We start from the raw sequence: 16,754 nt of genomic DNA on the forward strand, positions 1-16,754 counted from the left end.
TGTTTTTAGTAAATTGCATTTACCAGCTCTCTCGAGTTTGATTCAGGAATTACGGATCCTCTCGTGATCCAAGTATGGGCACTGCTTGGCTGTATCACATTTTTTACCGTTCTTTGTGTGGGAGGGTTGGGAAAGCTAGATTGACTCCAGAGAGCACTGAGACACTTCAGATTAATTTCAGGAATATTTTACATTTGCTTGATCACTTCCTGCTTGGCTAGATGCACTGTTTCCCATAAGGCACTTTGTTGCCATTTTTGTTTTGATGGTTATTTTCCTGGAGCATTGGGCTACAAGAGGATGTTCATTCCTGCTACTTTGACATTGCTCATATGAGCCAGGATACATGAGACTAAAGGCTGAGTTCTTTCACCCAAATGAATGGGTGCACCGGAGAGCCAGCGTTGCATGTCTTTTTTTTGTAGCTTATTGCTAGTAGAATATACCTCCTTTATTTTATATTTTCTGTTTTGCCTGAAACTAACTTTTTTAGTATTTTAATGCAACATATGCGTCATTCTGAAAGATTTCATAGGAGCATAAGAGAAAAAAATCATATGGGAAAATATCAACATTTTTCTTTGCTCTTTTGAAAATATACATACAGTATATATAAATATCTTTTGTTCCTAGCCTTTCTAGCCGTTGTTCCATCATTTGCCCTCCCCCTGGAGTCTAGCTGAGCTTTGAGCAGAAGTCTGGGTCCCTTGGCCACTTTCAACACTCACTTTCTATCAGAAAAGTTCTGTTTGGAATGTTAAATCGCCCCTGATTTAACATTTTTGATGGTGAGAATTGAAGGTAGCCAGATGGCCAGAGAGCACAGGCACGTAGGGGTGACTGCTGCCTTTTTCCTTAACTTCCACTCTTCTCTATCCTAGCAGCTGTCCCACTTTAATTTTGGTTCCCAGAGAGCAGGTTTGGGAACACTGGAACAGCTTCCAGTTAAACTTTTGAACTATAAAGTTAAATTGTGAGAGAGCCCAGCCACTCCTAAAGTGCTGTTGACTGCGGCAGTGAAGCTAGAGGGGGAAACACGCTGTTCTGGAATTCACCGAATTATCTTTTCATGTAATGGTGAACTAAAGGGTCCAGCTTCCTGTGAAGCTTAGTGGCCAGCCTTGGGGGAAGCCACAGCAGCAGCCATTTGAAATCCTTCTGTAATATTTTGTGGCTCACCTAACCTAGTGAGGGGTTCTGTTATTGCCTGCCGTGTAACCTTTGGTGCCTTAATGGTGTGCTGCTGTGGCTCAGAGACCTGACACCACTAGCCAGCCTGCAAGCATAAAGGTCTCACGCTGGCTTCCGCCAGCCTAGTTACTTCTTGTGGGGTGACACCGACAGCCCTTCCAGTCCCGTGTCTCCCCATAAATTCATAATCACAGTCTGTATACATATTTCATGATGACCATCAAGTACAAAACCTTACCAGCTTTCACAGAAGACCTAACTCAACATATTTTATAGCACTGTAACATTGTATACAGTCGATTCAAGGGCTTATTTTTGGGGGTTCCAGACCCCCGTTCTCCTCTTGGGTTGTCTGGACTCTGATTGTCACACCGTCAGCCTGCATTCATGTGGTCAGACATCAGAGAAACACTAGGTTTGCCCTCTAGCCAGCCCCCAATACTTCACAGGTGGCTGGGCTCTTTAAAGTTTTACATTATTGAGAAAGCTGAATTGGGGTCTGCTTCTTAAGTAAGGCCTGGTCTACACACACAGATGTGCAGGTTTAAATAAAGGAGTAATTTTGATACCAATATGCTTAAACTGGTAAAAGTTTGTCTTATATTAGTTTAGTTTACACTGGTAAATGTACAGGAGCAAGCTACATTGATATAGCCTGTTTTAAACAGATATGACTGTGTATTCACATTGGAGTTTGCATGGGTTTAACTAAACTGACTTTTAAATTAATGCAGTGTCTGTGTAGACAAGCCATAAGAGTAAAATGTAAAGCAGCATGCAAAGTGCTGCAGGTGAGTTGGAGCCAGCGGGTGCAGGCTATGGCTGCATTTGCAGTGAAAGCATGTCATTTCCATCTGGAACAAAAATCATTAAAATTAAGGGTCTCTCCGTATCCTCCAATTTCATCTCCTTAATGGGTTTATGGCTACTGTAACAAACACATGCTATCTATTTTTAGCTTCTCGTGCTGTATAACCTGACCACTAAAAACCTGAGATGTCAGATCCTCCTGCTGTAAATGACAGACTCCTAGCACTTGAAATAAAGGAGAATCTATTTGCTGTAGTAGTACAGAGCCTGTGACACACACTTGAGCAATACTGATTCCATCCAGTGAAAGGTAGTGGTAGCATATAGGGTAGCAAGCACATTACAATACCTATTGTGTAAAAGGAATAATCAGGTAATAAAGTTAGAGATGTCAGGCCTGTGTCTGGTCCAGTTTCACATTCTGATTGGGCCTTTCTTTGGTGATGTCATACCTGTTTAAGTCCCCAACAGTCAGGATACAAAGCCATATTATAATGTGGAATAAGTCCTGCAGATCAAGTGGGACCTGCTCTTTGTGAGACTTGTTGAGTGTCTATATATTTTTTTCCCACTTCCAGCTGTTGCTGGTAATCCTCAACCTTTTAACTCAGCTGTGTGGTGTGGTGTAAACACTAACTCTACTGATCTCAGAGTCTGCATGTGGGAGCATTGGAATACAAGTGCAATGAGGAAAGATCAGACTGCTCCATTTGTTGGCCAGTGACTTGGGCCCTATCAGCCACTCCTGAGTATTCTCTTGTTCCCTCCAGATGTCCAATAGTTCTGGTAGGATCGTGTTTTGTGCTGATTGTAAGAGGAATCGTTACACTGAGAAACCTGTGAAATACAGATTAAAATTGAATCCCATTCCCTTTTTGTGCATTTCTCTGCTTTCTTTTGTCCCTTTGACTAACTACCAAATAATTTTGTGCTTAGATAAGTGCTTCTTCCCTCAATATCAGTTTTCTCCTACGGTTAAAGTGCCAAGTGTGATACCACAGTCATTTCTGAGGCTGAAGTCCTAATTTATGATTCCACAAACAGGCTTTCTGTGGGTTATTCTAGTGTGTGACAGTCCTTCCTTGGTACATTTTTGACAAATGCCTAGTTCCAGGCTTCTCAGATGGAGCCTAGCCTGTTGCCTTACATCATGGACAATCTGCAGTCAGTGAAGGTTGGCTCATTGCTGTGCAGAGACAGATGGCTTGTTGCCCTGTGATGTGAACGGCTGTGTCTAGTGCATGCCAATGCGTGGGGAGTGGTTAGTGGAGAAAACAGCTTGCCAGAATATAAAACCCTGCAATCTGTGGCCAGATCAGCCATGGAGAATCCTGTATACCTTGCTGCAGGAAAATGGCAAGGAGAACCCAAGATCAAATTTCCCAGGGTCCTTTGCACCACAAAGAAACCAACAATGAAGGGGAAATTAAGAGAATTGCTACCAGGGTGGATGACTCAAACTGTCTAGTTGAAAACCTTGAAATACACACCTACTAAAGCGGTTAGCCATATGTACCTACACTTTTGTCAAAGGAAATCCCCTTCGAAGGAGAGAAGAGGTTATTTTCATTATTTTCAATTAGAATGCTGATATTACTTGTAAAATGACGCTGCCCCCTTAGCACCCACTCACTACTCCAACAACACAGCTAGGATGCTCTGAATAAAGTCTTGTAAACCTTAAACTGAGCAAAAATCCAATGGGATAATATAAGGCTACATGCAGCTGGTCAGTCTGATGGTAGCCGGCAAAGAGAGACGTTATGGTTTCTCTGTTGCACATGTGGGTGAAAAGTTGGGATTCAAACCCCCAAAAGTTCACTTCCACAATGTTGAGGGCCACTGAGAAGTGAATGGATCCTTTGTTCTGTGGAATTTAGCCCAGAATGCAGATTATCCCCATGCCTTTTGCCAGCAGGATACAGAGGGTAATACTCATTTTGAATAGGCTGAATAAGGCTGAAATTCCTGCTAATTGATCACCTACCAAATCTCAGTTGGATGCTCAGAGTGTGTCTTCCATTGCCAGGGTGCTGCTTGCAATAGAGGTGTAGTGTGCCTTTGGGCTAGCGTTATTCAGCTTCAGGGTGGAGCAGGAATCTAAGGATTATGAATGGTTGTGTGTTTCTAGATGCATGCACACATGATGCAAAGCTTTGTCTGTCTGTCTGGCAAACTGATCTTGGCAAGTAATATTTTCTTTTTTCTTTCCTTATATTTTCTTTCCTGTGGTGTGTTTTCTTTCTCTTCCTCTTTTTTTCTCTCTTTCCACCCTATCCTTCCTCCCTTCCCACCCACATCCTGATCTGCCTCATCCTCTGTCTGCTAGCTGGAAACCTGAGGCTACAGCAGATTGTAAATCCGATAGATCCCCTGGAGATCCTGGCAGATGTGCACTGGACACACATCCGCGAGAAAGAGGAGGAGGAAAAAATGGTCCCAATTTCAAAGTCCTCCACCTCCAGAGGTAATCTCCTGCTGCATCGATCCCCAGATCACAGTTGCAGCTGTTTAACTCTGTTGCTTCTGCTTCTTTCAAGCGCAGCCTTCTTCAGATGGGTGAACAGTGATTCAAAGGCTCTGCTTCCTGAAACTAAACACTAGTTTAAACTTCTTACTTTTGAGGTCGGTCTCCATTTAAGTCACTGGGTTTTCTAAGTCAACACAGCAGAGTGAGCTCTCCTGTCTTGTGTATCTAATTAGACTCTGTGTAACATTCTGCTACAGGATGGGAATCATTTGATATTGCAGGTTGCAAGGCCCTGATAACAAATTTAAAGTGTCCTGGACTTGAGAGGAAACAATTCAGCCCGTTGTTCCTTCAAGATAGGGGTGATGAGGAGTCCAGGCCTTGGAAAAACAAAAGAAACTTATTCTGAAGGGTTGAACAGTTTTCTCTTCTACATTGAATATATTCTGCTGCTGTTTTTCAAACTTTGTATCTGCATCTGGCAGGGGCATGATATCTTCAGGAAATGGTGAAGAGCACAGCAGGCCCAAGGAGCCAGCCAGTTGCTGTTTGGCTCTTTGTATTGAGATTTGACAGTATTTATTTTTTTTTCTTCAGCAAAGTGAGTCACCATTTCAAGATGCCATTTTGCTTATAAGGTCACTTTGGAGAAGGAAAAAAATAGAGAATGCTAGTACCCTTTCCAACATCTCTCATAAATCTCATTGTGATTCACCTTCCACACTATCCCCCACACTTGGGACTGTGATCTTGTCAGATGTCTTGAGCTAAGCAGGGTGGGGCCTACTTTCCTAGTATTGAAGAGCTGTAAGGAAAGCCCAACTGTCAACAAAACCAAAACTTTGTGGTGTTTGATTCAGTAGTTGGTAGTCTTCCCTCCAAGTCTGTACCAAACCAGTCTCCCAGAATGATCTTAGGAGAACTGTGTTGCAAGAGGTGCTGTCTTTCGAAGGAAATTTAAGACCAAAGTCCTGATTGCTTGTGGGTATTAAAAATCACATGGTACTTGTTGTAAGAGCTGGGCGTCTTAACTCTTGTTCCCTAGCCAAATTCTTTCCAGGTAACTATCTTCTGCCTAAGGTTCCTCTGTAGTTTCAGCTGGGAGTGGTTTTACTGCCTGGTGTGTGCATTTATTATTCAGTGCTGCATTTCACCCCAAAGGTGGCTACATTTCAGTGGTGGGGGAAGTTATTCTAATAAATATAGTAGCTTGTAAAGTGCTTTGGGATTCTTTGAAGTGAAAGGTGATCTATAAAGATAGATCATTATTTCCCTTCTCCCACAATTATACAAACACAGGCCTCAGTGTTATAGCATTAAACATTCCTGACCAATGTTGCTTGAAGTTTAAGAACCCTGAGTAAGTCCTGACATTGTTCCTCAAGTTTACCATATTTAAGGTGAGTTTAGCTTCCACTGATAACAGAAGTGACCACAAGTCAAGGGTGCTGCCATTTCTGTTTTCCTTTTAGCTTATATTTTCTCTTCTTATTTTTCCTACATGTTCTTCTTTGTGCAAACACAGAGAGGTTAAAGCAAAAGTCGATCAGAAGGACTTTCACTCACTCCAGAATTGTGAGCTACCAGTGTCCTGTTTCTAAATCCCAACTCCTCTCTCTCTCTGGCACAGCTGCCTCCATGATATACTGTTACAGTTGTCCGTAGAGTGAAGGAAAACCTGTGCTGACCCTTTCCCATGGTGCAGACAATCCCTTCCGTGGCATTTCCAACTTCCTTCAGGAAGCAGGAAATCTTTCCTTCCCCAAAGAATAGGCCAAACTGAGAGCTGGATGTTCACGGACCCATAACTTAGATGCTTCATTGCAATAATCAAGGTTTGTTCAACAGTAGTAGCAGCTTCTAAAGGGGCTGATGCAAGGTGTGGCTGTGTGGATGCTCCACAAGTTTCATTGGTCAGTTTGACAGACTTCAAGTATCTGTTCATGACTGAGCAGTGTCCTACCACATGTGCTGTTTAGAGAGCACTTCAAAACCACTCTCTGGAGTTGATGGTTAGATCTAAAGGAGCAGGACAACATGCTGATACCCAGGAAAGATGTGTTCGGTGAGCTCTCATGCTCTACTAGGAATTCTCCCCTGCCTTGTAAGCATCCAAACCTAGGCAATATAGTCTGAAATCAATACAGCCTTTGGCTTTTGTTAGCACTATTTGTGTGGTCATACTTCATCTTCTGGCTTCTCTTGCCAGCTTGACCAAAATGGCTGGAATCTGCAAACAGGACACTGAGGACATGTTCAGCTCTCACTAACACCCTTATCTTCCATGGATCCTAAAAGCAGATTTGGTATTTACACCTCATTATCCTAATTTAACCCTCAAATCCAATCTCCATCATCTGACAAGGTCTAGGTTTTATTTCTGCTCTTGGTTTTGAGGAATTTCTCTCTAGTGTTTCAATTTCATACACTTATTTGTGTCTAACTTTTGATTTACTATAATTATTTATTGTTTTTTAAATTCAGCATCCGACCTTCCCTCCGTACGCCGTGAGGCGGTGCAGGCATGGCTGGAGACGGTCTCTGGAGGTAGTTTGGTGATATTCGTTCTCTACCAATTCAGAATAACCCTGCCCGCCCTCCTTCCATGCCTTCAGCAGCTGAGCTGGTACCTTAACACTGGATCTATGGCCCTGTTGCTATTGCATGACCAGGAGGGGGGAGTGTGCATGCATGCCTCGCTCACTGTCCATTCTTGCATGAACTGGGCTTTCATCTTACCCCTTGCAAAGGCAGGCAAGACAGAAAAGAACATCTTCTGTGTACATGGAGAAGAAGAAAGTAGTTTAACGTTTTGATTTGGGTTATAAACTGAGGAGTAATCGTCATCCTTCCCCACCCCTTGACAAAGGGATCTTGGTGCTTGCTTGAAAGTGAAGAGATTAGGGAGAGTGTTTCAAGCAGTGTCTGGAGCAAATTACAGCTTCCTGCTGAAGAGACCAAGAAAGAAGATGTCAATTAAGCTAAAGCCAGGGACACTTTAGAGCCAGGAGTGACTATGGAAATAGCCATGCTCCACAAACCTGAAACATGTTGCCCATCCAAGCACCAAGGGAGTGGAAAGATGCTAAATGTCAGCTGCTTTTCCTAGGTGGTTCCCTAGAATCTCTTACAAAATCAGGGAGTGTGGAGATTTGGGGCAGGGAGGTGTTAAATTCTATAAACCACAAAAAGGGTCTAAAAAAATACAGTAGAACAGGGGTAACTTGTGTGACGTCTAGCTGAGTTGCCCTTGCAAACAGGAGTAATTAGCGCACCTCTGAAACGTTGCTTCTGTAACTGTTTTGGCAAGGCAGCAGCATTTACTGGATGGCTGCACATCACCCCATCAAGTCCTTGCTGCTGGCCAACATGGACAGACTGCTGAATCTGTCGTTTCTGGCTGCCATAGTGTACAGCTCACTGTTTACTGTTTGGCGACTCTTGTCCTCTTGCTCCTCATCCTAACTGCACATATGTATATGCACAGTATATGTATAACTATAACCAGCCACCCTCTTATCCTGTCCCCCAAGCTCCGGGTCCTTCAGAATGGGCTGCCCACCAGTGTGTTACTTATCTATGCATCCATAAAATATGTTGCTGAATTTTGTGTTTTTAAGGTATTGTAAAGAATTTATTTTCGTCTGTTAGATCCTCGCTATAGGACACTGCACCACAATTTCCAAATGGAAAAACCAACATACACATAGCCAGGCCAGTGTCAGATATTCACCCACTTGAAGGTGACACTTTTACACATTTTGTGACAGTGGCTCACATTTGATGTTTTTACCTAAAACAAGTTACTGTGGCATTACTCTTTCTAAAATGGCAGTAGCTGGTACACACCTAAGCAACAAGCAGGTCAGTAAAGCATCAGTGTGAGAAGGGGGCAGGGGGACTGGTTTAGTTAAGAACATCTTTAGATGCCCAGCCCTTACAACTGTGACTCGGCCTTCGTGTTGCAGATCTGTAAGATTCTGTGTATTACAAAGCCTGTGGTTTAAGGGTGCAGGCCATGTCATGCCACACTGCATTTTAGGTGATGGCACAGCATCTTGTAACAGCAGTTTAAAAAATATGCAAGCCATGTGCCCCTCCACTGCCATGATGCTACAAAGGTGGAAAAAGTGACATAGAAGAAATTCTCAGGTTGAAGGGGCAGGACAAGCCTTGTTTCAGTGGAACAGACTGTCAGTGTCATGCTTTGAAGACCAAGGAAGCAAAGAGCCTCTACTAGAAAAAGAGACTATCAAAATGTGTGTGGAAAATGTCAAGATGCCAGCTCACTCTTTCTTAGACTGTCATGATTAGTAGTGTTGAAATTTAAATGGTCCCAGGTAGGCTATGAAATGAGCACTGGCATCTGTTTACATCATTATGGGGCCAGAATTTTAGCACTGTGTGCATATAGTTTGCCACATGATTACTGAGAATGTATGCTCATTTGCAGTAATCAAGCATTCAACAACCCAGTTAAATGTCTAACATCATTTGAGCCTGCAGTTGTGCTAATTATATGCACAAAACCAAAAAAGGGGCCCAGGTTTGTGCAGTCTGCTGGTGCTATAGTTAAAGCTAGAAACTCCTTTAAAACAAAAAAAGATTCTGCCTGAAGTTATGGAAGGACCTTGAAGCTGTGTGACCAACACCCATGCATAATAACTGAGATGGGATAAGGTGTAGCAATGGAGAGAGTTGTAGGAGTCTCTTGGCTTTTGTGAAATATCATTTAGTAATGTGAATTAAAGCCCATCCTGGTGGGGCCTCATGCTCCCCTCTGGAATTAAATCCTTTTATGTGTAATGTTGTCAAATGCCTTCTTTGGGTTTATAAATTCATGAATCTTCCCTTCAGACTGATCTTGTAAAGCAGATTCTGGGCTCTGGCACACAAGAACAGACTTCTTATGTGTCTGTTGTTCACATTAAAATATCTGAATACATCTGGGCCCTGGGTATCTGCACTGCTGTCTGGACTCCACCAAACGGTTTCTTCTAGAATGTTGCAGCCGCACAGAGTTAAACAGTTTCCAAATGGTCAACTCTCCTGGCTAATCCCCTCCTGGCAGGTCACCTCATCTGACTTCATGTCCCTCAAACTTCTTTGTTTCCGCTGCTAGGCAAGTTATTGTGGCAGAATAGGAGATTGCAGTTTGCATCTAGCACACATCCTCTAAAATGTTGGTAACTGCAGTTCCTTTGTGGTACCAATACTATATTGGAGCAACAGCTGAGCGTATTCCATTAGAGCTTTCTCTGACACCCTCATTTAATGTCTCACTCAAGCATGCCTTGGTTGCCGAAGTGGAGACGCTGGTACTTCACGAGGCCAGTCCCTCAAACGTGCCTTGAAAACCTTGCAGTGCCAGTGTCTGTGACAAAGCTTCCTCAGAGGCACAAAACCTCTTGACTACTCAGACTCAAGGCTTGAAATGCCAGCTGAGTGTCTTCCCCTGCTGACACACCTCAGAGCACCTTGTTGGAGAAACAATGAGTAAATATTGGCACTCAGGGCACTTGGTGCAGTTTAAAACTGTTTTCTATTGTATAGATTGTTTTTCCTTCCTCTCTCTCTCTCAATGTTTTAATGCATTCCAGCCCCATTTGAGGAGAATGAAGTGGAGGATGAGGTGGGCACAGAGCCAGCAGATACAGAAGGGGAAGCAGGCGAAGATGGAGACACAGGTGCAGAGCTGGATGATGGTACGGTACCACAGTGCATCATTAAACCTTGTTATTGGAAGCAGAGTCATGTTGGGAAGCAGGTATCTTGTGTAAGGGTGATCCAGTCAGAGCAGATCTGTATATGTGGGAGCTCAGTGCAGACGAGAGAGAAAAATTGGATTGAAGTGTGAAATGGAACTGAAGAACTGTAGTGCCATGGATTCTGGAAGACATTGCTCGCAACCACTCTGTTTGTTAGAAGGCTCAGTCTTATCACAGAATCATAGGAATGGAAGCGACCTCAAGAGATCATCTAATCCAGTCCCCTGCCCTCATGGTAGGACTAAGTATTGTCTAGACCATCCCTGACAGGTGTTTGTGTAACCTGCTTTTAAAAATCTCCAAAGATGGAGATTTCATAACCTCCCTAGGCAATTTATTCCAGTGCTTAACCACCCTGACAGGAAGTTTTCCTAATGTCCAACCTAAATGTCCCTTGCTGCAATTTAAGCCCATTGCTTCTTGTCCTATTCTCAGAGGTTAAGAAGAACAATTTTTCTCCTTCCTCCTTGTAACAACAGCAGTCCTTACTCTCATTATAGTCCTTCTGAATGAAGAAGTGAGTGTTCATGTGGAAAAAGGCTGTAGGACTGACCCAAAGCCTTCTCTTCCCAGCATGAAAGAAACTGCACATATTAGGAGATGTAGGAAAATTTCCAGCATAACTGTGGAAAGCATGAAACAAACTAGAGAACTTATTTGTATCACATTGGTAACTAATTAAAGTGACCCCAGTTAGCATGTAATGAAGGAATAGACGATTTAGGTGCTGGGGTACCACAGTGAATGGCACCCTGTGAGAAGGTAGATAGGATAATCGAAAGATTTAGGAAACAAATGGCTGTCCTTATGGGTTTGCATCCAAGACCTCTTCCTTTCTGTGTCATTGTCTTTTTCCCACCCAGATCAAAGATGGTCAGATGACACCCCACCTGATGCAGAAGATGAGTGTCACTTACCTCAAGGGGACATGGAAGAGCCAGAATTGAAAGTCTCTGAGGATGAGGGTGAGCGAGAGGTCACGGCTCCCTGCTGTCTGACAGAAGGTAAATACTTAATCTCTGTATCTTGCAGTCGAGGAAGACTGATCGTTTCTTTGAATTGTCCAACTGAGCTGTTGGTGAAAGCAATCTCTTCAATTACATTTGAACCATGCCAATACTCTCAATGCCTTGCATGTGTTTGCATTTGTGTTCTGAGAAAGGTGTTGTGATACCACATCTTCCCAAAGCGTAAGGGAACCCACAGAACCAGTTGTTCCCTCTCTCAGCTCCCTATGGGTGCTTTTGGGCTAACTGCCTGTGTCATTAGGGTCACATACAGATTCTCAAACTGACTCCAGAGGGCTCATCTAGAATGTAAAGGGCTAGTGATTTGTTCACTGTTTACTGTGCTTCACATGGATTTAGAATGTTAAAAGGCTTGTTTATGGGTTTTTTTAACGGACTCTCCATTTCCCCTAGATCCATGCAAACCCTCCACCCCGATCTGGTCACCCAATGAGACTGCTGTTCCTCAGTCCCCAGTTGGTAGTCCCAGTGCAGAACAAATAGAGGTAAGAGTTTCTGGTGCTGTTCAAAGCTATGTTGATATTGATTAAGGGACTGTACTATCTAGATTAGTAGAACAGCTTGTATGACAGAGTGATAGTTTTAGCTCTTTTTTCTTATCTAGATAATGTACATTGTCCTCTGACTTCTTGAGACCTAGTTTCATTTAGATTTTAGAAGAAAACAAGCCACTTTTTGAAGAAGTTCACGGTGCAATGGCTGATCAGTAGTACAAGTCTCTAAATCTAAAGGCAAAGAAAAAGTTATTTTTAACTGTTGTATCCTTTGTTTTTGTGATTATTTACTTGCTAAATTGCCAGTGCGGTTTGATTTAGATTCCCTAGCCAAAACTTAAATTGTGAGATCAGGCTGGTTTGTTGACAGCATTCATACTGGAAGGGAATGGAGTGAATTCCTCTTGTCACTTTTAATTGTGCTATCAGACACATTTATTTGTTTTATAGTAATGCTGCAGTCAGGATCCAGGGCCATTTTGTGCTAGGTGCTGTCCAGGCTTACAGGTAGACAAGGTCTCTGCCTTGAAGATCTTGCATAGTTTTGAAAATAACATTTTCTGCAGCTGACACTCTTCAGATAGTAAATCTCTATGGGGAAATGTCAAAGGCTTAAACTCTATAACATAATACATTGCCTGGGTGACGTAGCAGTCTAGTGGCAGCAGGTCCAAGTGAAATCTAAGACTCCTCAGATGATTAGCGGCTGGGAGCTCTGCAGCACCCACGTACTGAGCCCCAAACTAAGGAATGCCTCATGCCTTTGAGAAACAACCCTACCCTGGCCAAAATGTGGAATAGGTCTGGAGGAGCCTTCCCCTGATGGGGGGGCCACTCGGAGCGGGGAAGGGGTAAAGCGGAATTGGGTATTCTGATATGTACTTCCCTTCTTTTTCCAAAATTAAATTTGTCGTTTCGACTTGCAGAATAGACAGCTTACAGAGTGGAGCAATATCTGATGAAAGATCCCAAGTGGTTTTCCATGCACTGGAAAAGGACGCCAAATGCATTTTTCATATATTGAAGCTTAAATTATCACTCCCTTATTCCTGAAAGCCTGAGGCATGGAGCAGTATTCTAAATCCCTCTGAAGGTGCTTAGTGACCATTAATAATCATTTCTTTTGTTTCTGCATTTCCACAGAAGGTAAAGGATCACCTCACGGCAGTGCCCTGCATGGACAAATCTCCAGAGACACACTTTTTTCGTGAACCATTCCTCCTTGAAGAAAGTCCAAAAGATGAAATCCTTGAAGATCAGAAAGTTAAAAGCCCTTCTGTCTCTCTCTCTCCAATACGGTCCCAACCAGTTGCATTGCCAGAAGCCATCACACCTGCATCACCAGTGCAGTCTCAGCCAGCAACACCTATGTTGGCTTCATCCCCCGCCTCTGCCCAGTGGCCTATCTGTTCCCAGCCTTTGCCGTCTGCTGAAGCACCCATTCCATCTCCAGTGGAACCTCCAGTGTGCTTTCAGCCTGTACCAGCCTTAACATCCACTCCTCTGGCCCAACTTGCCCTAAAGAGCCAAGATAAGGAGGTGGGAAAATTGGGGAGCCCTACTACTGCAGAAGAAGCCCTGAAACGGAATAACCTCGTAGAGGAGTTCTGGATGAAGAGCGCTGAAATCCGGAGGAGTCTGGGGCTCACTCCAGTGAACAGAAGCAAAGGGTCAGAGCCTAGCTTTACTGTCTCAGCCCTTGAGTCAGCTCCGCTGAGTGTTTCAGAGGAGGAGGGGATCCATCTTGTAAAACCCCAGCCTGCCCCAAGAAGGCTGATCATGTCCAAACTAGACAGTGAGCAGATGTCTCTGCTGACTCCAAAATCTCCTTCAGACAAAGAGCTGAAGAGTTCCAATGAAGTAAAGAGAGACTTATCCAGCAGCTCTGGATTGGGTCTGCATGGAAGTTCATCCAACATGAGGACATTGGCCAGCCAGAGCTTCAATACTTCTGATTCCACTATGCTCACTCCACCATCAAGCCCTCCCCCACCACCTCCTCAAAATGAAGCACCAGCAACTTTGCGTAGAAAGAGGCATCAGACAATTTGGCAGAATGAGACAGAATCTAAGCCAGCACCAGCACCGACACCTCCTGCACCCTCACCTTATGAGCACAACCCTCCTGCCAAAGAGTCAACCCAGGGCTCAAAAGAAGAGGTGCGGAAGTCATTTGTGGAGAGTGTGGATGAGATTCCATTTGCTGATGATGTAGAAGACACTTATGATGAGAGAACTGAGGATACAAGTCTTCATGAGAAGTTCTTTACACCCCCTACCAGTAGGCCAAGGCCAGAGAAGCCTCTTCACCTGCCATTGGTCAAAGAGAATGGTGGACCTCCATCAATGGAAGGAGAAGCGAACCAAAGGAAGAGAGTGCTGCCTCAAATCTCTCCAGAAGCCAAGGAGCTAGCTGAGGAAAGAATGAGAGCCAGAGAGAAATCTGTAAAGAGTCAGGCATTGCGGGATGCCATGGCTAAGCAGTTGTGTAAGATGAAAGATCTGGAGATGGCTGCAGCTGCTGCGGCCACCAAGGCACGAAAAGCCTCCTCCATGCCCTTGAAGCCCAAAGAGAGAGGTTTTGAGTCCTCAGCACGTTTGGCCGTGAAAGCAGCAGAGGGCCCCACGCTGAAACATGATGCTGCTAATGAAAGGTTCCTCTCCCCCCCTGTTGACATTGCTGGGCCCGAAGGGTCCGTCACCTCCTCAGAGGGCTCCAGTGGGAAAAGTAAGAAAAGGACTTCTCTCTTCTCCCCTCGTAAGAACAAAAAGGAGAAGAAATCCAAGAATGACAGCCGGCTTTCTGACAAATCAAGTGGCATGGCCGAGGAAGCCACCAAGCCCAGATCATTGTGGAAGTCTGTTTTTTCTGGGTACAAGAAAGACAAGAAGAAAAAGACTGATGACAAATCCTGCCCTAGCACTCCTTCCAGTGGTGCCACAGTGGACTCTGGGAAGCACAAGGTCTCTCCAATGGTTAGAGCAGCAGGTATAGTACATCTGCCTGTCTGCACACTGTACTTTCACTGCAGCTGGAAAGCTTCTGAAATGAAGTAGTCCCAGCTCGCTACCCCACACTGTTATGTTCTGAGTCGCTCTCCTTTGCCTAACATGCAAAGCCTTGAGGATAATGGGATTGGAACTGTAGACTGTATGTTTGTTTATAAAATAAGTAGCATATCAATGGGAGAAACAGATTGTCAAATAGCAGATTTGGTACATTACTGTTCATTTCACACATACCAGGCTACAAAACTAGTCATTTTTCTGCCTTAACCTGACTCAAAAGAGAGGAGTTTGCCACTTTTCAAACTTGTTTTAACTCCCACCCTGGCTTCCTACCTTGACCATCATTCACTTCCCTTGAATCTGCCATGGCAGACTATGCAATTTTTTTAGAGATAGACATAAATGTCCCTTCATTAATTAAAAGGTAAATGGGTGCTTAAGAGGGCATGGAGATATGGTTACTTTCCCTCCTCTTTGCTCTCTGTGTGGCTTAGGACCTGCCAGCTCTCCGCTGCTCTAAAAAGCAGGGGTCATGGGGTCAATCATAGATACAGATCTGCCACTTACCACTCAGAGCACTTTAGTGACAACTTGAGAATCTTGAGACATACTAAAGCAGTTATCTGTAAACATGGGCCAAAGCAGACGTACCTGTCACTTCTTTTGACTCATACCAAAGTGGAGCTGGCCAAAAAGACTTAATCCCTGCTGCTATCATCCAAATGCTCAGCCTCTTTATAGGAATGTTGACCTGGCTGGAGGGAAAGGAAGCTGTGCTTACCTTGTTCAACATCATTCTCAAATTTACCTGTTTCAGAAGGTGGGGCTTCCTTAGAAGGAAACCCCACAGTCAATGATTCCACACTGTGGTGTAGCTTTGTGGAGCGGTGCTTTTGGGAGCACGATATTCCCAGATGTTGCAGCAGTGAAGTTTGACTGTGATAGCTATTTCAAAAGTGTAAATCAAGCAGGAGCAAGACCAAACTCAAAAGTATCTGCAGAGATAGAAACACAGTAGTAGTGACCACTCTTCTAAACCTGTCATCCTATTCTTACTTTTTTTTTGGTCTGTTTTCTCAGATTTGCAGCTCCGTCGACACTTGAGTTTCTCAGAGGACTCTGACCTCTCCAGTGATGATGTTCTCGAACGATCTTCTCAGAAATCCAAGCGAGAGGTAGGAAGACCATTTAGATAGAACTGTCCTCATAGAGATCATAGACTCAGAACCACAACAACGTTTGCCAGGATTAACTTTATCATTCTTACTGTTTTTGCTGCAGATGGTGTTAGTATAAGATTGTCTGAATAATAAACCTGAAATCAACCAGTCAGTTTCAACAATAAGCCAGATTCCCTATTGGCATTGTACAGAGGTCCTGTTGTCATTGCCATGCACACAGGCGTTGTGTGTATTGTCTTGTTCTGAGGGTAGGATATTTTTGTCCCTCTAGAGAACATACTCATAATCTCTAGCATTGGGAATTTCATGTCTAAAGAGTAAATTTTACTGGCTGTAACATTACTACAGAAATGTGCCATTGGGACATTCCTCACTTCATGGTGAAGATCTGGTTTTAGGACGTTGTTGTGCCAACCTAGTCAATAGGTTGATCTGTTGGAGTTTGAGGCAAACTGCATACAGGTATGTTACTGTGCATTCAGCAAAGGCATAGGCAAGACAGAGTATCCAGAGAGGTGCAAGCTGCAGGTTTGTGGTTCTGCAGCATGGCATATGTGTGCGTATTTCCCCAGGGAGATGTGGATCTATACGTTAGGGTTCTTCTGTCTGGAAGAGCCTGCCTGGAGAGCCTGTGTCTATTCCGCTCCCATTTTGTCCCTACTCCCTTTGAGGGATCCCTGGCAATTAGCAGTGTTTCCAGATTCGTGTCTCCTGGGTGTAAGCAGTGACTGCGAAACTGAAATAGGAAGAAGGCGCGTTGGATACATGGAGATTTGAGCATAGGGCTGTTGCTCACCGTGCAG

The 16,754-nt window shown here is 43.9% G+C and overlaps 1 protein-coding gene across 5 annotated transcripts in view; it reads left to right on the forward strand.

Moving 5' to 3' along the window:
- The window catches only part of MICAL3 (microtubule associated monooxygenase, calponin and LIM domain containing 3), a 243,358-nt gene that overhangs the window by 187,664 nt on the left and 38,940 nt on the right, over positions 1–16,754 (forward strand). For 2 of the 5 annotated variants that reach the window (XM_073319697.1, XM_073319780.1), the window contains 7 exons: positions 4,331–4,468; positions 6,956–7,018; positions 10,072–10,176; positions 11,103–11,243; positions 11,661–11,752; positions 12,905–14,750; positions 15,851–15,945. In XM_073319697.1, coding sequence (XP_073175798.1) covers positions 4,331–4,468; positions 6,956–7,018; positions 10,072–10,176; positions 11,103–11,243; positions 11,661–11,752; positions 12,905–14,750; positions 15,851–15,945 — 2,480 coding nt within the window. Of the gene's footprint in view, positions 1–4,330; positions 4,469–6,955; positions 7,019–10,024; positions 10,177–11,102; positions 11,244–11,660; positions 11,753–12,904; positions 14,751–15,850; positions 15,946–16,754 lie in introns of those variants that run through there. The other 3 variants (XM_073319708.1, XM_073319771.1, XR_012155812.1) reach the window with 2 other exon arrangements.

Source organism: Lepidochelys kempii, chromosome 1 (genome assembly GCF_965140265.1).
Source record: "Lepidochelys kempii isolate rLepKem1 chromosome 1, rLepKem1.hap2, whole genome shotgun sequence".
Taxonomy (NCBI): Eukaryota; Metazoa; Chordata; order Testudines; family Cheloniidae; genus Lepidochelys; species Lepidochelys kempii.